Source organism: Pristiophorus japonicus, chromosome 21 (genome assembly GCF_044704955.1).
Source record: "Pristiophorus japonicus isolate sPriJap1 chromosome 21, sPriJap1.hap1, whole genome shotgun sequence".
NCBI classification, from domain to species: Eukaryota; Metazoa; Chordata; class Chondrichthyes; family Pristiophoridae; genus Pristiophorus; species Pristiophorus japonicus.
In genome coordinates, this window is record NC_091997.1 from 65402016 (window position 1) to 65426895 (window position 24880).

General features: G+C 42.0%; 1 protein-coding gene across 8 annotated transcripts in view; it reads right to left on the bottom strand.

The window, feature by feature from the left end:
• Nucleotides 1-24880, bottom strand: part of myo9aa (myosin IXAa) — a 285885-nt gene that overhangs the window by 224438 nt on the left and 36567 nt on the right. For all 8 annotated transcript variants that reach the window (XM_070864905.1, XM_070864901.1, XM_070864903.1 and 5 more), the window contains exon 2: nt 8043-8958. In XM_070864905.1, the coding sequence (XP_070721006.1) occupies nt 8043-8885 (843 nt within the window). In that variant the 5' untranslated portion in view covers nt 8886-8958. The remainder of the gene's footprint in view (nt 1-8042; nt 8959-24880) is intronic.

Consider the following 24880-nt stretch of genomic DNA (forward strand, 5'->3'; position numbering starts at 1 on the left):
ATCATATAATTGAGGTAAATACTTCAGTGGAGCACAGAGAGAACACTGCATTGTCAAAGGGTTCTTTCCTTCAAAATAGACATTAAACCAAGGCTCATCTACCTTTGGGAATTCTTCCAGGTGTCCTGACGAAAATTCCTCCGACACCCAAAACAAACTAACTGCTCATTCATTTCATTTCTGCTCGAGACCTTGCTGTGCACAAAATGGCTGCCGTGTTCAGCTGCATAACAACAGTGACTGCACTTAAAAATAATTAATTATATAGGACACATTTTGAGAAATGTGATAAAGTCACTGTTTAAAAATATTTACAAATCTTGATCTAGCAAAAGCAGCCAGTCTTTCTGGACAGGAGTTATGGAAATCACAATGGTCACCACAATAGTCCCTCAGGATCACAAGGATGCTGCAACAAGTTCATCATTTTTTGTTACTCACATCAAGACAGTACATCTCCAAACTCCTTCCCCCACTGCTCCCCCAAAAAATGTAAAATTGTCACCCCATCCAAAAAAGCAAAGTACAAGCTACATTGTAAACAGCTCCTTTGCTAAGAATCTATCACTGACAAATGCCACTGGGTCTTTGGAGGTACCCTATTTTATGTTTGGAGTCAGCATTCCCTCAAGGTCCTACAAATGCCACTGGGTGACTTTCTGGCAAACAGAAGCTCAATCTAAAACAGTATAATTATTTTCTGAAGACCATAATCCCAAGCAGTGTTTTGCAAGGATCACTCTGAGATAATGTAATACACAGCAACACAGAAGCACCCCTGCAGCCTCTGACATGGTCAACCACACCATCATCCGACACTGTCTAGCTAGGCTGAACTAACCTCATTTGGTTTCATGCTAACATATCTTATCGTAACTAGAGCATTTTAAGCAATGGTTTCTCTTCTTGTCTCTGCATAGTTACCTCCGGAGTCCTCCAAGGATCTATCCTTGACCCCTTCCTCATCTACATGATGCACTTTGGCAACATCACCTGCAGACATGGGGTCAGCTTCTTTTTAGCTATTGTAAATGGGAGATTGGGTCAAAATCCTGGAACTTTAAAAAGGGACTTTACAAAATTCTCCACATAATCAGCTCTTGATGTCAATCATACTGCTGGGGCAGCTGTCAAACAGAGGCCAGGCACTTCCCCAGTGGAAGGACAAAAATGATAAGAGGACTAATAGTTGTATTAAAATCCAATAGTTCAAGTCAAAAACATTGCTTGCTTTCATTTACAGGAGAGCAATAAAAGGAGATGGAACAGCAATGAATCCCACAACCAGACTGACTGTGAATGGAAATGAAGGTAGACAGCCTGTAGGTAATTTGATCCCATATTATGGTCATCAGTTTAAAGCTTGCAGCTAAACATGGTGATGGGTGATGAAGCAACTAAATGAAAGTCAGTTGAATAGGATAATATCCTTTGCAGCAAATATTGCTTCCTTAACCATGTATTCAACAAAAAAGTGAAATTTAACAACTCCATCCCATACACTGTACAGAACTGCTACTGTCTGTGTGACCAAACACATCACAGTAATGGATAAAAGCACATCATGTTCCAGAATTCCAGCGTACTAAAGAGCCAAGCCAAGAGTGAAATACACATCCAGTCTGGCCCATTGCTCCCATCAATGCATAGAAATAAATGATTACAGACCAGTCATCTCAGTGCACATGGTTGCCACAAACCCTATAGTTGAAATGTTATCTTTAGTCATTAAATTTCACCCTCAAGGGTATAAATGATTAATACAGATATAATGTTTGTGACCAGAGACTCTCTTATGCCACTATTCTTTGTGCTGAGACAGCTACATTTCTGAGAAAATTGTACAATATTTATCTCGTTGCTGATGGCATTGAGGAGCATTCAACAGTGTTCATATGACTTGGTTCAAAATTCAACTCTTCCCATTACACCCGAGGTCGATCCTGCCCTCACCTGGTGCCCAAACACAGACACTTCCAGCCGCTGGACGATCAACAGGAGCACAACCCCGAGCTGATTTTCCCTTCATCAAACCAAGGACAAACTAAAGCCAATTGCCATTCCTTCTCCAACACGGTGGAAAGGCAAATATACTAACTTGAGTGCAATGAACCCATGCGTCAAGATTATTTTTATTTCTTTCCTTTCAACCTTCAACAATTTCAGAATAAACACGAGAAAAAAAAAAACATTATTCACAAACATTCCATTTCTATTCCGTTCAATATTTTAGCTATTATAAATGGGATAATATATACACTGCCTTTATACTGCCAGCTCAGTTCAGAGCATCAACTCTCACCTCTGCATACTAGATTTAAACTGTTGTCCGTTCGCTCATATAATATAGGCGGTCATGAATAGTGACAGCAGTAGTAATTCATACTATATAGCAACAGATGTGCTGCTCCATGAGCCTCAACATATTCAGATCTAGCCTGCCTGGCAGTGCAATGACATCAGGGCTGCATTCAGAGCTATTCTCTCTCCCCTTGCTAGCCAGAGAAAAACAAACAGAAAATGCTATTACGAGATGGGGCTATCCCAGTATCCAAGGAACAAATAAAAAAAGGTCTCTATTGAAGTTACGGGGCCAATAATTTTGCCATTTTGATTTTTTTTCACCTTCCTGTAAGGAAATGCCTAGCGTTTTCTCAGCACCCGCCAAGGTGGCAACATTTGAAATGAGGAACTCAATAAGCAATACATCAGCGTGCTGGATCAAGAATTGCCCTTGAGCAAAATACTGCTTGGAACTGCGGCCCTTGACAAATATTTGTAATATCCACTTAATGTAAATTTCCTGCTGCTCTTTGTGCAATGAAACATTCAGCCAATGTTTCAATTGGTGTACATGAATGGAGACTTGCTTCAATGCTCTAATATAGCTAATATGTCACTACGGAGCTGGTGAAACAGCCAGGCCATTCCAGCAGTAATCATTCGGTATTCATTAACTTAAAATGTTTTGGAAAACTTCTGAAAATTAATTATTTTAACATTTTTTTCCAGTTAATAAAAATTAATGTTAGTGTGCAGAGATTTTATTTCCTCAGTATAATTTTGCTGTTCCTCATGGATCTATTTAAAGGGTGATTAAAAAATCAGTCCTAACGGCAGCCAGCTGAAAAAGCACACACTGAACCATGATGAATTGCAGTTTATTGCATTAATGCAATATATATTGCAATCCTCTCCCCTCCCAAATTGATGGCACTGTCCTCACTCAGTATCCACACTTGTCCACTTTCCACCAGGAGTCACTAGGCAGTGAACAGGAATTAGAACACTTACTGATTTTCCTGACTGACCTTACTGACTATCCAGGCTGAGATTAGCGAACTTAGTGTGGATATGGGATCAACCCTGTGAATTTCTGGTTTGTGTAGCTTAGAAATATACCAAATAGTTTCTTTTCCACAATCATGGGAGACTCTATGCTGCATGTTTCATTAATTTACCTGTGGTGTATTACAACAGAACACTTGATCCCATGGAACACAAGTCCCACATCCATAACAATAGAGTGTGTTAGAAATATGCATTTGCCAGATACGGAGCAATAATTAAATTAATATAAAACACATCCATTTTAATGGTAGATATTGCAGAACATTAATTTTACTCCTTGGAGAAATAATGCAGCATTTTTGAAAATGTGTTCATAAATGCTTGAATGTCAAGGACTGTGCAAAATGAAGAATATTTTTCATTCACAAAATTAATTGGAATGAAAATGCAGTGCCCTTCTTGAAACTAAGGAGCTACTTTTCCACTTAACTTGTGCTTGCACTGAATACATTGACAGCTCACTCTGAAAATCAGTATTTCTGTATCATTTTGTTTCATTGGTACTAAGAAAATATAGTGTGCACTGATGTCGCAGTTTTCACCAGAATTAGGATAATACAGCACCCACAAACCTACGTACCAGATATTCGGTTATGATCTATAGAGGCATTTGCAGCCTGTACATGCACTAAAAGCAGCTTAAGACAGTGTCCATAACTACTTGGTCCTAATCATGGAATAATTCTACATAACTGCAGTTGGTTGCTACAATTGTCCTCAATGCCCTTGGGAATAGTAAGGGTATGGGTGGAACCATCAAGATTCCTACTCCTGGTACCCATCCAGTGACTCCTGCTGCACACTTGACAGATTAAGGTTCGGCTGTGATGCTGTCCACGATCAAATTGTCTGCACGGTCTAGGTTCACACGTGGTCCTTTGGTCGCTTTGGTGAGGTACTGGAGGCAGTCAGCACAAGTGGAACAATATACCCAAACACACACAGGACGATAATAGCAATTATTATTTGATTTTCAATTATTTTAACAATGCAGAGGATTGCCAGACAAGACCACACCAGGGACACTAAGATCATTACTTTTTTTTTAAATAGTAGGGTATTAAGACATTTGAACTGTGCAAACATACACAAATCACCCGTTGAAAGGAATGGTAACTATACAAGTGGACATTGCACACCAAGAAAAGCACTGGCTCTGCTCCCACCTGTCCACCAAACATCAACTCAGATTGCAACATGTTGGCTTTCAGTGCTGGAAGGCTAACAAAACACATTCCCAAAACTGCACTTGAACACTCCAATTGCCAGATTAATCAGTAATAGGCTGATAGCAAATCACATTGTTCAAACAATTGCCCCGAATGCAGAACACTTCAGCTGTATTATTAACCCAACTGGTTTGAAATTAACTACCATGTTGAAAATTAATGACCTCAGATTGTTAGCCAACAGCACGCCAAACAAGAAACCTTTTGGAATTCTGCAGATGCCATACTAACTAACATTGTTTAAAAGGGGTCAAATGTTGTCCTGATAGTGATTTGGAAATATTTGTTCCATTTGTATGTCAACATGCTTTTAGAAATGTTGGAAATATTAAAACACTTCACCGTTTCAAAAGCTTCTGACAATATTGTAACAAAATTAACATCTCTTATAAAAGATCCACAAACTACTTTTTTGCCCCAAAACACAAATTCAAACAAATGCAGCAAAACCCTATCATCGTTTCATGCTCAGATCATGCACAATGCACCACAAACCACTAACCAACAGGTATGTAACCTATTCCCAAGCCTCAAAGTTTGAGATGTGCAAGAGCCAAATGAAATAACTTGCCTTCCCCTCCCAGTGAGCTCAGCTTGTGGATTCTCCACTACAATCATAAGCAATTAGCCCACAAGATAAGAAGGCATGTAATTGGAAGCAAGCTTTGAGATGGAGTCAAAATGATCTAAAACTGGGAACGCAAAGAGTGGACGCAAATGGAGCTACAGCAACACGACATGGGGTCATTGGAAGGGTGTTAGAGATGTCCATTTGAAATGGTGGAAAGGAAAAAGTATGCGTATGATCATTAATCATTTACAGAATGTATCTACTCAGTGTGAAGCTATCAATAAAACTGAATACATATTATAATTTTTAAAAAACAAGTTTGGAACGGGTCAATCCATCCTCAGACACTTCAATGATGAGTATTTAGAGTATTTTTCCAGCACTCGACTTTCAAAACATTGATACTGAAAGTCTTTGGCTGTCCTGGTATGGTGGTGATGAAGTGTGTAACCTACACAGAGAGCCATCATTATAGATCATATATAATTGTAAGGACTATGTTTTGCAACAGATATTTATTAAGAGCTACTCAGCTTTATAACTGGGAAAATTAGCCAGGCCTCTATTATATATTCATGTCTATACTCTACTGCTTCTTCCCAATTATCTCATACATTTCTTTATTTTAACTTGTTTTTAGTATTCTTATTTTATTTTGAAAATTTTCTCTCCTCTTCTGTTCCTGAATGTGCTAATTCAAGCTGATTCCATAGGCACCAGGAGCACTCTGGTACCCACCTAGTTATCATTTTGCAAATGTAAATCTAGACAACGAGTACTGGCAGCCTGCCTATTCGAACATGGGAGACATTCTGCGATCCATACATTCATTTTAGAGCAGGGCTCACTGGACTGTGATCAACAAATAAACTTATTTTTCTCCCTCAGTCCAAGGCATTGAGGCAAATTGTAGCATTCCTACAAACATCCAGGCTGAAATTAGCTAATTCAGCACAGAACAAAAATTGAAGCAAAGAAGTGGATCTGTCCATTTATATGCTGCATTGATCGATGAAACCAAAGGAGCCATAAACGCTTGCCAAAATTATATGCAAGTTTCTACAAATATTAAATCTACAACGAAGACCAACAGAAACTACATTCCAAAAGTCTGACTGACAATAACGTTCCCCAAATGGCTACATGACAGAGCTTCCACAGCAGCCTTTCTCTGGCTTCGTCAGGAACTAATCCTGCCTGAAAACTCCCTGTTTAAGTGATAAGGCCTCTAAGGAAAGCAGTGCAACAACAAGCAGAGCTTCCGTCTGCACATATGAAAATGGGATTTGACCACACTTGGGGTTTAAAATTTATGAGTTTTCTGCATCCCACCAAGCTGGGCCAGAGGCCCGAGTCAGTGGGGGACTGTGGACAAAGAGGCAGAGGATGCAGAGACAGTTAGTTTCCACAGTATGTAAACAGAAACACACATTTGCATTAATGATCAGATATGCATACTTTTCAAAAACTGTTCGGCAGATTTTTCATTCATTGCTCTCTGGTGATAAGCAGTATGTTCAGTCTTACTTCCCCACAGTGTTCTGCCTCTCACTCTCTTCCTCTTAACCTCTGCCAAAGTTGCAGACTTTGTAGCACACTTTATGGTGCTCTTAGGGACCAGTCCTGATGCAATCAGTTCTCCAGGTTTAACGCATAATTTACACACACAGATTGATCTAGGGAAATGTAGTTTCCAAACTGAAATTTTTCATACTACAGGGACCCATCATGCTTACTGAAATTTGTGGGCAGCCAAATGCATCATTTACAGTTTGAGAAAAGCAGAGCCAAATTCAGAGACCTTTTACTTTTGATTTATTAAGGGAGAACAGAGGGTTCTCAATAATTCCTGAAAACACAGACAAAGCTTCTGCAAGTAACTGCCTTGTGTTTGAGACCTCGCAAGGCTGAAATCAAGACTCAATGCATTTTAACTCATTCTTTCCCAGGTGAAACTCCTTGCCTCCTTCAATCTAAACATGAAATCATCTCAATCTTTTGAACTATAACATTATCCTTTATTACTGGCCTTGGCCCCTTCTGTTTGTGATGCTTGTGAGCATCTAGTTACTCCTGGAATCTGAGACATTTTGTTTTTGATCATGTTGCCTGAACAGAACTGTAACGGAGCTGAATTGAGGTAGCATGGCTCAGTGGCGTAGGTTGCCTGCAGTTAGCTGCGACGCAACCAGTAATTTAAGCAGCTTCAATGGATTCAAGATGCAATTAAATACATTTCTGGAGAAGGGATTGTTCCTCCTTCATCCTGGTATTACTTCCATTGCACTGAAAATCAATCAAATTTAGTTTTGAAAAAAGGAAGTTAGATACAATTGAGATCTTTCAAAAAGAGATGGGTTTATCGGAATAGATAGCCTCTTCCTGTTCCTAAAAATTCTTGGGTTCTTAATCATGGCTCCTTGCAGGCATGTTCTTCCAATTCTCATCCAGGCTGCTAAATGGGGCACATCAACCACCGAGGGAGGGGAATAAAGTGCAGAGTAGCTTAACTTCTCATGTTATTTAAACCTTCGGCACAGCTGGTCTTGGAGGGTCACTGGAAGCAAGCAGCGTCATTCATAGACTGGATCACCCCACCTGATAAAAACTGCTCAGTGGTAAACATACAACAGAAAATGGAGAGTTACAAATAAGGGTGTAATGATGCACCTTATTTTGATGCATTATGACGAGAATACCAGAGGTGGAGCTTCAGATTTTTAAACAGGTCAGATGAATGGTATTGCACACCTCACAATCAACATAATGCTTGCTTGTTGTACAGTATTGGCATTGGAGCAAAAAGAAACAGCACTTCACTTCATTTGTTAATTTTTAAGAATGATTTTCTTTCAATTCTCTGAAGAGGAAACTACATGACTGCGTCTTACCTCCAGTACAGGTCCCGCTCCAAGAATAATCTGCTCCACTCCACTGGCAAATCCCTTCTGGCTCAGAGCAGTAAGATGATGGATAAGGAAGTTTGTACTTTGTGTCTTTCCTGAACCACTCTCGCCTGAAATAACTATACACTGGTTCTTCTTGCGTTGCAGCATGGCATGGTACGCGACATCAGCAATAGCGTATATATGGGGCTCCAGCTTCCCCAGCTGGTGATTATCGTACACTTTTACATATTTGGGATTGTAAATAGGAAGGAATTTGAAAGGGTTTATGGCAATTAAAATAGTTCCCACGTAGGTGTATATTTTCTCTTGTTTAAACCTGTTGCGCAGGTTGTCCAGGAGTGCTTTTTCATTCAAGTCTGGTAAATTGCACAGATCATTGTAGTCTTTCTGCTGGGGCGGAGGCAAAAAACCTCGCTCCGTCATCCTCCTCCGCTCCTCCGTCACTCTCAGCCATGACTGAAGATTGCTGTAATGAATAGAGCCATCGAGGTTTTTTTCTCGAAGCAGGAAGCGATAGTCCTCGCTGCTGAAACGATTTTCTAGGGCATTGCGCGGCCAAAGCATCATGCGCTGCACCGGACAGTCGGTTGGATTGAGTATCCACTCCTCCCCACCAAACTCTTTCACTTCTGCCAGGACGTAGCATTTTGTCTTTTCTAGCTGCAATTTGTAAAGAAGAATATCTATAACTTCTGCTGCGCTGGTGTTTTTCCTTGCAGTGACAGGGCAGTAAATGGTGCCTTCTGCTATACTCCCTGGGTAAACCCGCAACGTAAACTCATTATCTTCATAGCGTCGTCTTCCTCCAACATCATGCACATTCATATTGGATCAGTTGTGTCATCAGCACTGATAGCATATCCGTACAGTGGGGTAGTGCTGCTTCATGACATCAGACCTGAAACACAACCAAGAGGAGAAATCACATTTTCAGCTGCACTTAGGCATCCAAAATTATATCACCACAGCCCATCACAGGACTGCAATTAATAAAAAGTAAACTCTTTACATATTGATATAGAAACATAAAAAATAGGTGCAGGAGCAGGCCATTCGGCCCTTCGAGCCTGCACCACCATTCAATATGATCATGGCTGATTATGCAACCTCAGTACCCCACCCCTGCCTTCTCTCCATACCCCTTGATCCTTTTAGCCATAAGGGAAACATCTAACTCCTTTTTGAACTGGACTCAACAACTTTCTGTGGCAGAAAATTCCACAGGTTCACAACTCTGGGTAAAAAAGTTTCTACATATAGATCAATACACAAAGAATTGTGGTATTTTGCAAGGGTCTATATTTGTAATGTTAGATATTTTGATACATTGTCTTTGAGCTATCCCTCACACAGGAGACTGATACTTTAGATTACAAACATCACACTTCCTACTTTCATTTGTAAAGCGGTGTACTGCTGGTGCTTATTGGACCCATTGGAAGGTTTTTTTTGATTAAGGGCTTCAGGGAAAAAAAAATGCAAATTTGTAGATTCAATGATTCCCTCAGGACGTGTACAATTAGGAAAGTTGTCCAATCCACAACCGGCTAAAACTAAGTGCTGTTATGACAATATGAAAGGGTTGGCTACAGCACAATTATCATCGACAGAGTAGCAATCAGTGGTACTTCAAACCAAGCAACATAATTAAAAGAACCAGTACAATACAGACAAAATCAAATCACATTTCAAAAATAAGTTTGTGTTTAAACTTTCTAACAAACTCAGAAATCTTTGTCAACGTTACTGTAGATGCAGTAAACATTTTTCTTGGAATCTTATTCTGAAAAATACTATTTTTTTTTCTCTTACAAGTTGAGTCCAAGCTCTGCTTTAAAGGAATGTTATGACTCCTTGTGCGAACACCATGCTATTGTGCTTAAGAGCATCTAAAGTAGGCGATTGAAAGAAATACAATCAATTACATCAGTTTCAAACCATGCAGAATTTAAAGTGCAGAATGTCACTGACTGAACTAAAAGTTCAAAAGTTATTAGTATTCAGACTTGGCTGACTTAAATTTCTTCTCCAGCAGCTACCAGCCTCACATCTTTACTTACAGGGGGAAAAAAACTAAGCTCCAATCAACCTCCACGTAATATGCTGACAATTACTCCAAGATCTGGCTCGAAAGCGGCATTTTTTTTTTGGTTTCTTTGACAGTGTCAAAGCAATCTTGAAACGATTCACTTACCGAGTAGCAACAGGGCAGTCATTAACACAGGAAACTCGCCTAGTAAAAACCTATTTTTACAAAATCTATTATAAAGTTCTCCCCTATATCTGACCTTGACAAAAAAAAGGTAACAATCTTTCCTGAAGCTGTTAAAGCCTGCACTCAGCAACTGAAAACTTTTTTTTTTAAACTGTAACATCAATAAGTAGCGAGAGCTACATCCAGCTGACACCCAGAACACACCCTGTAGCAAGTCAATCAGAACCTGGAGACTCAGTAAGCACAACACTGAAATTTGCAAACATGCCTCGGGTTGGAAAAGCCTAGACCAGATTTTACACGTTGCCTGAAACATGCATTGTGCAGAACTCACTACTCAAAATATTAACCTGCTTTCTGATTTTGAATGCTGCACATTCCCAGAATTTTCTATTTATTTTTGAGATTTTCATAACTTTCAGTGATGTGTTTTACTGCTGAGCTGATGATCCAGACTTTATTTGAAAACATATCTTCACATAAGCTGGCTGTAAACACTACTCACTTGTGTAAAACCAGATAAGTACACAGATTTTAAAACATTACTTCTAAGACTGGTTGGCAGCTCAATGCTCAATACTCTACACCAAATAATGACAGGGCTCATATCCATACCAGACGTACCTCACATAACAGGTTTTGCTACCTCAATAGATATCGTCTAGAGGAGGTACGGAGTGAGGAAGAGCACGTCAATCACTAGGATTTTGTGCACGCCCTTGCAAGCAATCTAGAGCAGTACAAGTGGAAGTCCAAACTGCCTCTCAGGACACAAGCGTGAGGTGGTATGGAGAGGGCCCGATAAAAGTGCTGGGGGCTGAATTCTTTTCATGCAACTGTAATAGAAAGGTTAATTCTTATTACTTGAACTTCTGTATGGAAGATCTGTACATTTGTAACTGCAACTTCACCACATTTAACAAGTACTTGGATGTGCACTTGCAGTGCCATAACATACAAGGTTACGGACCAAGAGCTGGAAAGTGGGATTAGGCTGGATAGTTCTTGGTCGGCCGGCACAGACACGATGGGCCAAATGGCCTCCTCCCATGCTTCTATTATTCTATGATTCTATTATTCAGATCAGTTTGTGCAAATAAGTGGAGATTTAGGTTGTTGTAAGCATCCATATTTTCTTGCGCGTGCTGCTGCTGGAGGGCGATGGCTATGAAGCCAGGTCGCTGATTGCGGTGTGGGCAGGCACAGCAAGAGGGGCGAAGGAGCGGCAAGAGTCCGTAGAGGGAAGTGACTGGGACCCAGGAGAGGCGTGAATTTGGGGCCAAGGTGCAGCACGGGCCTGCCCACACTGCAATGTGTGTGCTCGGTCTGTGCAGCAGAGCAGGTCTCCAGTTAGTCTTGGGTAATCCTTGCCACTGGACCAAGACCAAGCTCTGTCAAGCCCGTGTGGTGGCTGGCATGCAACAGCCACCACACATTAAAAAAATCCAAGCACAGGCATCTTCCACCCTTCACGATGTAGTTTGGGATCTAGAATATTAGGTGCTTCATTTAAACACCTGTGAACTCATCCCTTTTTGGCGTGGATGCAAGTCATCCTTGCTTCGAGGGACTGCCGATGATAATGATTTTCTTGGGGAGTTCTTTTCATCAATTAAGTGTTCATAATAAAATTGGAACACTTTTATATTACACAGATGCTCACTCACAGTGTCGACAAGATTCTACTTGCCTGCCACAGAAAATAGAATTCTTCTGGGTACTTTGCTGTAAGTTTTTTTTAAAAAGGGGACTAGGAAGAGAGAGACAAGAAAAGCTCTCAAATAATGTGCATTGAATCCGAATCGAAAATACTAGAAAAAATTCCAGTCATCCACTTCAGTAATACATATCGAGCACAAGCCCAAAACACAGTTTCACGTAGATACTGCAGACTAAAATGTTGGACTGCAATAAATAAAACATGGGTGCTGGCTGCCCACTTGTGTGAGGAAAGAAATTGAAAATGGGTGGAATGTCCACTGTTGGTAAAATAAAGGAACTACTTTAGGTAGAATTGAAATCAACTGTTAATTATTGACTACCAATGTTAACCACAGCTAAAGTCTTGACTTAATAAGAGATCTATGAAAGTGATTGAAGCAGTTGCAAGGAAAAGTATTTTTTAGTTTTAAAAGTTATCCATTAGACTACCACAATCAAAACTAAATTTGCATGGCACCAGGCCACGGAGTATTTAAACCCACACAGCTTTTAAGTATAAAAAAACTAGAAAGTCCCAACTTCTGACACTAGTCTTAGCTGAGTTAGCTGACCTCATCCATGACTGCAGTAGGGCACTACATTTGCAGTGTCTATTGACACCACTGTGTCAGCCAATGAGTTGGAGACCAAACAGGACTTAGGGCAGGACTAAGAGAGTCTATTTAAACAACACAATACACCAAACAATCTACAGAGTCTATTTGAAAAGAGTCTCTACAAACTAGACCCAAACTACAGCAACTGCCCCTGATTAAAGCGGTGTGATTTCTAGTGACTGGAGGATAGTTACATAATACAAATTTATTATTTCTCCAGCAAACTGCAATGAATGGAGGGTAGTTGCATACAAATTATGTCCGTAAAATCAATCCCAGACAGACACTCACGGCAGTGTGGACTCCAGGCTTCACTGAAGGGAGAATTACCCAATCATCTCCATTCTGGCCGGGAATAGTGGTGTATTACAAGTGCCCTCAGCCCCTACAGGAAGCAGGGAGGGGGGGGCGGTGTAAGCCGGCATTCTAATCCGGATGACTATCCAAAACCCCCGATGAGAAATTGACCATGTGTAAACATCAGGTGAAAAGAAGATACTGCACAGCTACAATATTCACCATGGTTTAACAGGTGGATAATACTCATGGTCAAAGACTATGATGAAGAATAGCCACTTTGGTCATGATTTGAAGAAATCTGACACAGTGGCTCAACCATTGGTGGCCGTGTCTTCTGTTGCCTAGGTCCTAAGCTCTGGAATTCGCTGCCTAAACCTCTCTGCCTCTCTTTCCTCCTTTAAGATACTCCTTAAAACCTACCTCTTCGAATCATAGAATGGTTACAGCACAGAAGGAGTCAATTCGGCCTGTTAAGCCTGTGCCGGCTCTCTGCAAACTTCAGTAATCTGCCCTAATTACTCCTTATGCGGTTCAGTGTCAATTTATTGTCTTATAATACTGCTGTTTGGTGAATTGGGACGTTTTACTATATTAAAGGTGCTATATAAATACAAGTAGTTGTTGTTGTTGAAATCTGAGAAATCTTGGCCATCTTTTGCTTTTATTCCCCTCCCCTATCTAATTTTGAATTAAATGCTGAGTGGAAGGAAGAAACAATCATGGGGAAATAACTGAACCAGAAAATCATGCAGCTGAACAGCGGAGGTCCCCTCTTTAACCCAAGGCTGCTTCATTAAATGTGTAATTCCAACCATTCATCTTAATTCAGCTTCCTCGTAACGTCAGACTCAGCAATGACTCCAAGCAATTTTTGCAAATAAATCAAGACTCACTAAGCAGAAGATAGTTGGGGGAAATAATGAAGTTAATTTAAATTCATTACTTAATTTCTAAAAGTTGTATGCATAATGAGACATTTACCACAGTGCACATGTGCTCTGTAATTGTACTCGGTCATCTGAGCTGGAAAATTTATGAATTGGAAAATACTGTGTCCAACTATTTCACTAAATCTGTAGAATCACTACATTTGTAACTTTCCCACTGTGGTCCTGGGTGTATTTTTCCATTTAGTGCCTGGTTTGTAATTATCTTACTGTTGATGTGCTGTTTTGCATAAATTGTTAATTGTGTCCATTCTAACCTGGCTAAATGCCTCATTGTAAAAGGACACTTGTCAGCTAAACTGAGACCAACAACCTAAACGGGATAATTCACTAATGAAAAGAGGGTAACTCAAATATTAATAATATGGAAAGACTTGCCAGCAAAGTTGAAGCCCATGGAATAAATGGGACAGTGGCAGCACGGATACAAAATTGGTTAAGTGACAGGAAAGAGAGAGTAATGGTGACCGGTTGTTTTTCGTACTGGAGGAAGGTATACAGTAGTGGTGTGTCCCGGGGGTTGGTGCTAGAAGCACTGCTTTTTTGATCTATTAATGACTTGGACATGGGTGCACGTGGCACAATTTCAAGATTTGCAGATGACACAAAACTTGGAAATTTAGTGAACAGTGAGGAGGATAGTGATAGACTTCAAGAGGACAGAGACAGGCTGGTGGAATGGGCAAACACATGGTAGATAAAATTGAATGCAAAAAAGTGTTAAGCGATACATTTTGGTGGAAAGAATGAGGACAGGACATATAAACTAAAGGGTACAATCCTAAAGCGGGTGCATGAACAGAGAGATCGAGGGGTATATGTACACAAATCGTTGAAGGTTGTAGGGCAGGTTGAGAAAGCAGTTAAAAAAAGCATACGGGATCCTGGACTTTAAGAATAGAGGTATAGTGTACAAAGGCATGGAAATTATGGTGAACCTGTATAAAAGACACTGGTTCGGCCCCAACTGGAGTACTGTCTCCAATTTTGGGAAGGATGTGAAGACCTTAGAGAAGGTGCAGAAAAGATTTACAAGAATGTTTCCAGGGATGAGGGACTTCAGTTACATGGAGAGACTGGAGAAGCTGGAGTTGTTCTCCTTGGAGCAGAGAAGATTGAGAGATTGTTTGATAGAGGTGTTCAAAATAATGAGGGGTCAAAATTTTTTTTTAAACTTTTTACGCAGCGAGTGGTTAGGATCTAGAATGCGCTGCCTGAAAGGGTAGTGGAGGCAGACTCAATCATGAATTTCAAAAGGGAGCTGGATAATTACCTGGAAGAAAACGTTTGCAGGGCTACGGGGAAAGGGCAGGGGAGTGGAACTAGCTGAGGTGCTCGTAGAGAACCAGCATGGGCTCGAAGGGCCAAATGGCCTTCTTCCATGCTATAACCATTCTATGATTCTATGAAGTGCTAAAGCAACACAGTTTACAGAGAAAACTGAGGCATACAATCTGATGGTGTGCATCAATGCAGAGAGAACTTTCTCACAGTCTAAGATTGGCCATTTGCCCAACGTACCAGATGGTGACCGGTGCCCCTGAGGTTGTTCAACAAAATCACGGCCTTCAGGACAGGACGGGAGAAAACTAGAACAAAAAAATCTCAGTCTCAAAGAGCTTTAAAAGCAAGTAGTCTGGGACAGAGTGAAGAGAACGCAGCCCGTGATTAACATTTCTTTCTTTCATCCAGCGAGGGGTGGTAAAGAAGAACTGCCTCTCCAACTCAGCTGTTTGAAAGAAAAAATAATTAACCACCGAATGACCTCAACAGATGCGTCCTCCACTCAACTCATTCCCCTCATCGGCTAAATTGACAACCCTCTCTTCTATATGATAAATTACAAAACTATCTGCAAATAAATAAAAGCAGCAAAAGCGCAGAGAAAGAAATGAGCAGTGTATGCACATCAAAAATTGCTTAAAACTTAAATCGTTGAAACTACATCATTTATTAAATGTTTAGCCATACTTTTTATCTGTACTTCAGCTATGAAAAGGTACACAATTGCTTATAAGCAATTTGGAAATCACATCCACATAGTGGTTTCAAGGGAAGTGGTTATAATTCAATCTTTCCCCTCTGGTTTCAGCTGCTGAAAGTAGGTGGTGGCACAGAGGAAGATGCTTCTTGCAAATCACTATGCAAGCAGAGGTTTCCCCTACATCACTGCATTGATTGCACATTGGCACACAGTACCAGAGAAGCAGCTTTACTTCGGTAATTCAGCCCAATAAGAACATAAGAAATAGGAGCAGGAGTAGGCCATTTGGCTCCTCGAGCCTGCTCTGCCATTCAATAAGATCATGGCTGATCTATAGCTGGTCAGTTTGGCATACTGATTCACTATTGGCATAGGGATAATACACTGCACTTTTTTGTTAAAAAGATGGTAGGAGAACATTTTTTTTCAAGTGCTAAGAATTGCATTTTTGTATCCAAGACAGTAATTCTTTAACATTTATCAGGAGTTGATTCAATTAAAATTTGACTAACGGTCATCTTAACCCCATTTCTCAGTTTCCCATTGTTCCTACAAGAGAAAACAAAGAGTAAAATTGCAGAGGAAGCAATTTCATACATCTCGGTCAGCCTGTACATCAATGTAAAGTGGGTAGGTTTCCACTTGTTAGGTTGCAGTTCAAGTATCCTCTCACATTAATTTGCATAATCACAAAGGTAAAATCTTCCATGAATCAGTGCAATCCTTCAGCGTAATAGAACATAATCATTTGGGGCTTTTTACTTTGCATTAAAAAATATTTATTGACGTATTTAAGAGTGGTAACCTGATGTAATTTTATCAATACAGCTGAAAATGGGTTGATCACAAAAAATAAGCATTTTTAAGAGTACCTAGTCCTCCACTCGTGAGTAACCCACTGAAAATTACTTTAAAAAAACTATGCTGCACTACTTACTCGTGTCAGTGAGGTACACTCGTCAATTTCTTCGCAAATGAAATATTTTAAAATATCTATACACATTAAAGACTTTTAAAACTTGCCTACGAGTGCCAGTATGCCTAAGAAAACAAGCTCAACTTGACCCTCCGCAAAAAGCCGTAAATGGGCACAATCGGTAGAAACTCATCGTCCTCATTATTACCGGGGCCATGGCCTATTTTATTGGGGTGAGGTGGGGGGGGGGGGGGGGGTCAGCTTCAGATGAAATGATTTTTAAACTCGAGTTTAACGTCACAGGAATTCTATTTACGTTCAAGGTAACTTGCGTTTAAAATTTACCAATCTTTTGCGCCAGTTCACCTGGGTTGTGCTGATAAAACTGGTGCAAACTACCCAGTGATCTTTTGATGATCAATCTATTCCAAAATGTTATATATTTGGTTTCAATCGGAAGCAGCAGCATTAAACTTCGAATACAACAAGACTGAGATAATGGGAACAGAACAATGCTCCCTCAATGGTTCAGTGAGTAAAGACAATGCAAAGCCATACAGACCAAAATATCTCATGGTCAATTCCCAGTCTGCACAGTTTGCTCATCCGAGCCATAACGGCAAAGTGGAAAAATAAACTGCATTTATATATTGCCATTCACATCTTCTTGACATCCCAAAATACTTTCCATCCAATGGATTATTATTGAAGTGCCTAATTGCCTTTGGCAAGATGTTGGCCGCAAGCTCAGTGCCGAGTAGCGCCCTTGATGGTAGGTGGCAGGCATTAGGAAGGTCAGTTGTCTGTTGGAGTGCCGAGGGATGTACGAAAAGTTTCTTCCAAAGTTTTCAAAAAAGTTTCTCCAGAGGTTTCAAAAGAGAAATTCTACAAGTTGTTTAAAAGTTTTCCCAAATTGTTTAAAAATTTACTCAGGTTGATTAAAAGTGTAAAAATAGATTGAAAGTTGATTAAAAGTCTAAAATGTAAGTCAGCAGTAGGTTACTCCCCTGGCGCTGCTCCATGGGCCCCACCAGCCTTCTGTTGCCTGGGCCGGCCCCAGAGTCCCATCGGCTGGTTAAACGCAGAGTCTCTTCGGCCAACTTGGAGCCGGGTTCGGCAGTGACCCCGAAGTCCCGGCGGCCCAATCTGCGGAGGGGATAGCAGCTGGATGTCGGGGGAGTAAGTAAAGCCCTGAGGTCGCAAGTCGGGAGGTCAGCGAGTCAGTAAGGCCCCGAGGTCGGCGAGTCGGTGAGTCCGGAGGTCGGCGAATGCGTGGGCCCTGTGAGGTGGGCGAGTCGGGAGTTCGGACTTGCTCGGCCCGGGAAGTCAGCGGGAGAATGCACCGACTGGTCGACCGCCTCAAAGACTCCCCCTACGGGATTAACGAACGCCTCATCTCACCCTGTCCCAGAACCAGTGCGCCACAGTCATCAGTGCAACAGGTGAGACTAAAGTGGGTTTTTTTATTCCAAGCTCAAGACATCCTTGTCCCACGGGCAACATTGATCCTCCAAGGTGACTTCAACACCAGGGTCGGCAAAGACACAGCCCTCTGGGGAGGCGTGATTGGCAGAGAGGGGAAAGAGTAGGAAAAGCCAACTCCAGCGGTACCCTATTCCTGACAAAATGTCTAGAACATGAACTCCTCATCATCAACACCCTGTTCCACCAGAGGGACAAATATACAAGGCATCGTGGCAACACCCTCTCTCCAAACACTGGCACCTGCTCGACTATGTCATCGTCCGAGCCAGGGATCGCAAGGATGTGCGCATCACCCGCGCCATGACAGGAGCTGACGACTGCTGGACGAACCGATCCATCATCGACATTAACATAGCCCCAAAGCAGAGGGGACAGCAGAAGCAGTGCCTCAAAAAAGTGAATGCCAAGGCATCTAAAGACCCAGCTATGAGAGCCCTATACAGCCAGTCTCTCACAGCTAACCTGGCGTGCCTTGATGAGCCTGAGATGCTGAATGCCCACAGTGCTTGGTCTGCCCGCCAGGCCTCCATAACCAGTGCCCGAAGAGACATTTGGTCACTCAACCAGAAAACACAGGACTGGTTTGATGAAAATGATCAGGAGATCCAAGAACTAATAGATCGCGAGCGCAGAGCATTTCTGAGCCTCAAGCAACAACCCAACTTTGGAACAGCAAAGCAACATTACAGATGGCTCAAGGCTGAGGTCCAACAAAAGACCCGGGACCTAAAAAACAGGTGGTGGATGGAGAAAGCACAGGAGATACAACAACTGGCCGATAGCCACGATATGCGAGGATTCTCCATCGTAGTCAAGGCCACCTATGGTCCAAACTCCCAAGGGCCCACCCCACTGCTGGCCAAGAATGGGGAAACACTCATCAAGAACGCCAAGGCTGTCAGGGCGCGCTGGAAGGAGCACTTCGAAGATCTCCTCAATCGAAACTCTGCCTTTGACTCGAGTGTTCTCGACTCCACCGCAGCATGTGACCCGCCACCATCTCAGTAAAACCCCAACGTTGCATGAGGTAGGCAAAGCCATAAAACAGCTCAAGAACAACAAGGCTACGGCAACGGATGGAATTCCTGCTGAGGCGCTAAAGTATGGCAGAGAGGCGCTGTTGATGCAGATACATGACCTCATCTCTCTCATCTGGAGGGAGGAGAGTTTGCCGGGAGATCTCAGAGATGCAGTGATCGTGACCATCTTTAAAAACGGGAAAATGCTGACCGCGGCAACTACAGGGGAATCTTCCTGCTATCAGCCACTGGGAAAGTTGTCGCTCGAATTATCCTCAACCATCTTCTCCCTGTGGCCGAGGAGCTCCTCCCGGAGTCACAGTGCGGATTTCGTCCCCTACGGGGCACAACAGACATGATCTTTGCAGTGCAACAGCTGCAGAAAAAATGCAGAGAGCAGCGGCAGCCCTTATACATGGCCTTTTTCGTCCTTACAAAGGCCTTTTGACAGACAACCACGAGGGTCTATGGAGCGTCCTCCTCCATTTCGGATGCCCCCAAAAGATTGTCAACATCCTCCGCCTGCTCCACGACGACATGCAGGCCGTGATCCTTACCAACGGATCCATTACGGACCCAATCCACGTCCGGACCAGGGTCAAACAGTGCTGCGTCATCGCCCCAACCCTCTTCTCAATCTTCCTCGCTGCCATGCGCCACCCCGCAGTCAACAAGCTCCCCGCTGGAGTGGAACTAAACTACAGAACCAATGGGAAGCTGTTTAGCCTCCACCGCCTCCAGGCCGGGTCCAAGATAGCTAAGTACGCGGGCGACGCCTGCTTCTGCGCACATTCTGAGGCTGAATTCCAGGATATAGTCGATGTATTTACTGAGGCATATGAAAGCACGGGCCTTACATTAAACATCCGTAAGACAAAGGTCCTCCACCAGCCTGTCCTCGCCGCACAGCACTGCCCCCCAGTCATCAAGCTCCATGGTGTGGCCCTCGACAATGTGGACCATTTCCCATACCTCAGGAGCCTCTCATCAACAAAAGCAGACATTGATGCGGAGATTCAACACCGCCTCCAGTGCAGCCTTCGGCCGCCTGAGGGAAAGAGTGTTCGAAGACCAGGCCCTCAAATCTACCACCAAGCTCATGGTCTACAGGGCTGTAGTAATACCCGCCCTCCTGTATGGCTCAGAGGCATGGACGATGTACAGAAGACATCTCAAGTCACTGGAGATATATCACCAATGATGTCTCCGCAAGATCTCCTGGGAGGACAGGCACACCAACATCACTGTCAGGCTAACATCCCCAGCATTGAAGCACTGACTACACTCGATCTGCTTCGCTGGCAGGCCACATGGTTCACATGCCAGACACGAGACTCCCAAAGCAAGTGCTTTATGCGTAGCTCCTTCATGGCAAACGAGCCAAAGGTGGGCAGCGGAAACATTACAAGAACACCCTCAAAGCCTCCCTGATAAAGTGCGACATCACCACTGACACCTGGGAGTTCCTGGCCAAAGACCGCCCTAAGTGGAGAAAGTGCATCCGGGAGAGCATTGAGCACTTCGAGTCTCAACGCCGAGAGCATGAAGAGGTCAAGCGTAGGCAGCGGAAGGAGCGTGCGGCAAACCAGTCCCACACACCCCTTCCCTCGGCGAATGTCTGTCCCACCTGTGACAGAGTCTGTGGCTCTTGTATTGGATTGGTCAGCCACCAAATAATTCACTTCAGGAGTGGAAGCAAGTCTTCCTCCATTCCGAAGGACTGCCTATGATGATGATTGAAGTGTAATCACTATTGTTACGTTGGCAAACATGGCAGCCAATTTGCACATGGCAAGGTCTCAACGAGCAAATAAATGAATGATCAGATTTTTTTGGAAGTTGGTGTTTACAATATAAAATAAGTTTGCGTTCTGATTGGCTTTTCAGTGACTCTTCCGGCAAAGTGCACATACATGGACAGGATGGGGCTTGGCTGTAATGCCTCAAACCACCGAACAACCTGTTAAAAGTCACCATCTGGGTACACACATGAATGGCCGCTTTGGCAAGGTACTGGAGGGTGCCTGTGGAACCATATAACAAGTGTCAGCTGGAACATCTCTCGGGCTTGCATTTTAGTTACTTGCCAATCACAATCCAATTTTTAGTCGGTACAAGCACACAACACAGCAGCGTTTTGTTTTAAATTCTAAATCTTAATCAAACAGACCAAAAGGACACTTCATGAGGGGAAACTGAACTAAACCATTGGCGCAATATGCAGAGCTGTGTTGATGGTGGGTAAAATTTATGCTAAACCGGATTCACAATTTCAAACTGAACATCCACAAAGTGAATGACATAAGCCAAGCGATGGTATGCCAACAGAGACAGAAGTAAGGATGGGAAGAGGTTAAGCACACAAACAGATTGAATGAAGAAAACAAGGGCAGGAAGCGAGCAAGTAAAGAAGCGGAAACAAGCAAAGAGAGGGGAGTGCACATGCAAAGCTAGTAAGCACGCAGGCGAAGGAAGCATGCAGGAAGAACACAAAGAAAGCTACAGGAAGAAGAAAAACAGAATTTATTTGACATTGCAACAAATTTTAATTGACCCTTTGCCGTAACAACTTCAAGTTTTCCAAGCTCCCCTTTTCCAAGAGGTCTGATAAAAAAAAAGTATAACTGACTCATATTCAGCAAAAATCAAAAAATATTTCTTTGCATTTCAAAAGAAGGACTTTCCAGAGGAGTCAAGTAAAATTTAGCTCTTGCTTTTCCAGGCACAACACAAATCAGTGAAGTTCCCCATCTCCTCTTAGCTAAATCGCTACAGATACTGACAGGTTCTCCATATGGTTTCAAAGATTAAGATAACCTTCTATAAAGACCAAGAACCAACACAATGGCCAACATCAGCATTGCCACATCAAGATTAAGTTATTCATTGCTCATTTCCCATTTTAGAGTTTCCTACACTGTGATGTGTTCCTTTCCTCAAATCATCCTCCACTTCAGAAGCAGTAGTTCAAGAAATACAATTTGCTTGTTGAAAACCCAACTTTTTACTTTCAGCTTAACATCTGCATGTACATTTCAGCTAGACACACACACACACGTCCAAGTGCAGCAGTGTTTTACTCTCGTGTCATTGTCTCATTCAAGGGTTTAACTAGATTAGCAGTTTTTATCAGGAATCAATCATATCCTGAAACCCGATTACAAAAAATTCTGAGGCAACCCACCCAGTTACAACATATTGTGTTATTATTGGGCCAATAACACAAAACACTACAGAGAGCAAGAGTCAGCATCTGCAGAGGGGAATGACATCATACAGAAACTCCACTCCCAATACAGCTCAAGCAGCAAGTCCAGACACAGGAGCTCACTCAGGCTCATCACAAAGCCTTTAACTCATTTGACTAAACCATTCTGGTTACTGAAACATCCCCTCGCAGTCTTCCACCCATTTTGAGTGCCAGCTGTCATGCACTTAAGTCCACTGGGGACTGGATCCAGTCTGTTCCGAAGCCTCAATTGAATTAGAAAGGAGACTTTTGTCCAGTCTATCTGGGCTAGAGTTAACCAAGTAGTGAATGGTTCTAACCCCCTGCAGTACACAGCCTTTCCCCATCAAACGGGATTATAGGGGGTAACTTCACAATACAAAGCACCCAGTGAGAAATCTTGTTGACAGTGAGCGTGGGTCAGAGATAACACACTGATGTTCGAGATGTGCTAACCCATGAACACAGAATCGCAGAGATCAACACTAACAAACACATTACCTCAATCATTTGCTTTTGTGAAAACACAGTAGAAGCTGCTGCTATCATTGCTACAGTTGTAACTTACAAACAAAATTAACTTCACCAGTTTCTTTAGTGACTCAGTGGGGCACCGTCCAGAGTGTTGAGGCATACCAACCAGAAGATCTATACTGAGTTAGCTGATCTAATCCAAGCAGCGGTTAGAAAGCTACAATTAGCCTCAGTGCCCATGGCCTACGGATAGGGTGAAAAAAAGTCAGCCAGTGTTCCCTCTCATTGCTATCCAGTGAATCATGCTAGAAAGATCAGAGAATATTAACATCCAGTGGCCTGCCCAGCTTTAGGCAGGATACCTTATTCCACTGAGGCTACGGAAGAGATTTATTCAGCTAAAACCAGGAAAAAGCTTTAATTATAAAATAGAGATCAAAATCTTATTAGAGCAAAGGAGATGTTCAAAATTATGACAAGTTTTGATAAAGTATACAGGGTAAAACTATTTCTACTGGTCACTGAGTCAGTAGTTGGTGAGCATAAATTTATCATCACTAAAAGAGAGAGAAGTTTGACAAATTTTCCTTTTTTCACAGGATTGTGTGCACAGAACACACCCTGGAACTCTCTCCCCAAATCCATCCCTCTAACTGCTAAAACCTTTTTAAAATCTACTACAACCATATCCTCTAATTTTCCTCCTATCCTTGTTCAGCTCAGATTCCCAATTATGGCATATCTTGGCTCATTTTGTTATGCTAAAATAATAAAATCAATCATGTTGTGTGCTGCATTCAGTATCCATATATTCCACCACAATGTAATGAGACAACAATTTGCATCCACCAACCCCCGTTCACAGAGTTTCAATTTAATTTAAATCCTTTGAAAGAATAACCAAGCAGAGGCAGATATGCAAGTGGAAGGAGTGAAAACTATAAAGAATATGAATTCCCAGCACCAGTTGGAAAGACCAAAGTTTGGGAATAGCTGCCTACCAACTCTCACCAAGGGATGCAATGAAGACTGGGAACACACAATTAATTACCAAAAGTACTCAAAGGAATTTTATTCCCAACACAAATTAGTCATAGCTTGCTTTAAACCACAATCAGTACTACATTTTCAGTAGCCGCCTGAAGCTTCAAGTCCACTCCCACAAGTAAAGATAAATTCCATGTTTTCAGGTGACTCATGCTTCCAAATTGCCCAACAATATACTGGTCTACTTGCTCCCAACTATAGATTGTTTTAGAAAGGCATCGAAAATCCATGATATAAAACAAAGTTTGTCAGCAATTGTACGTCATTCTTAAGATTGCTCTACCCTTTCCAAATATTACCAATCACAGCATAAATGGATCAACTGCCAAGGGCTCCAGGACGTCATATCTTGTGTCATGACACCATCCACTCTGTCATCCACAGCCCATATTCCTTCACACTCTCCTTTACTTTCCTGTTAAGTCACTTTCAACCTGGTGTGGCACTAAGTCACACAGACCAGGAAAGTCCGAAGTTCTCTGATAATGCTCTCAATTAACTGACAACAGCTGGGACACAACGACAATTGGCCTCAGCACCCCAAGCCAGCAAAAAGGGCAAAATAATAGCCAAGCTTTCCATTTCTCCAGTTACACTATCATGACTATCCAGTAAAAATGGGAATCTTGGTTAATTGAGAGTGGAGAAAAATTGGAAGAAAAAAAATTTAATGATATTTATCATTATGCAAACAGCACTAGATGGAAAATTTGAAGCTCTCAAGACGACCTATGCAATCTTCCTTCCAGTCAGCGCTTCATGATTAACTTCACAATTAGTTATCGACTCATCACCACTTGTAAATCTAAAATATGTATCAAACAACTTCCCCCTGGACCGTCACCTATTTACTTAACTATATTGTTTGAACAACTATTTGTACAGG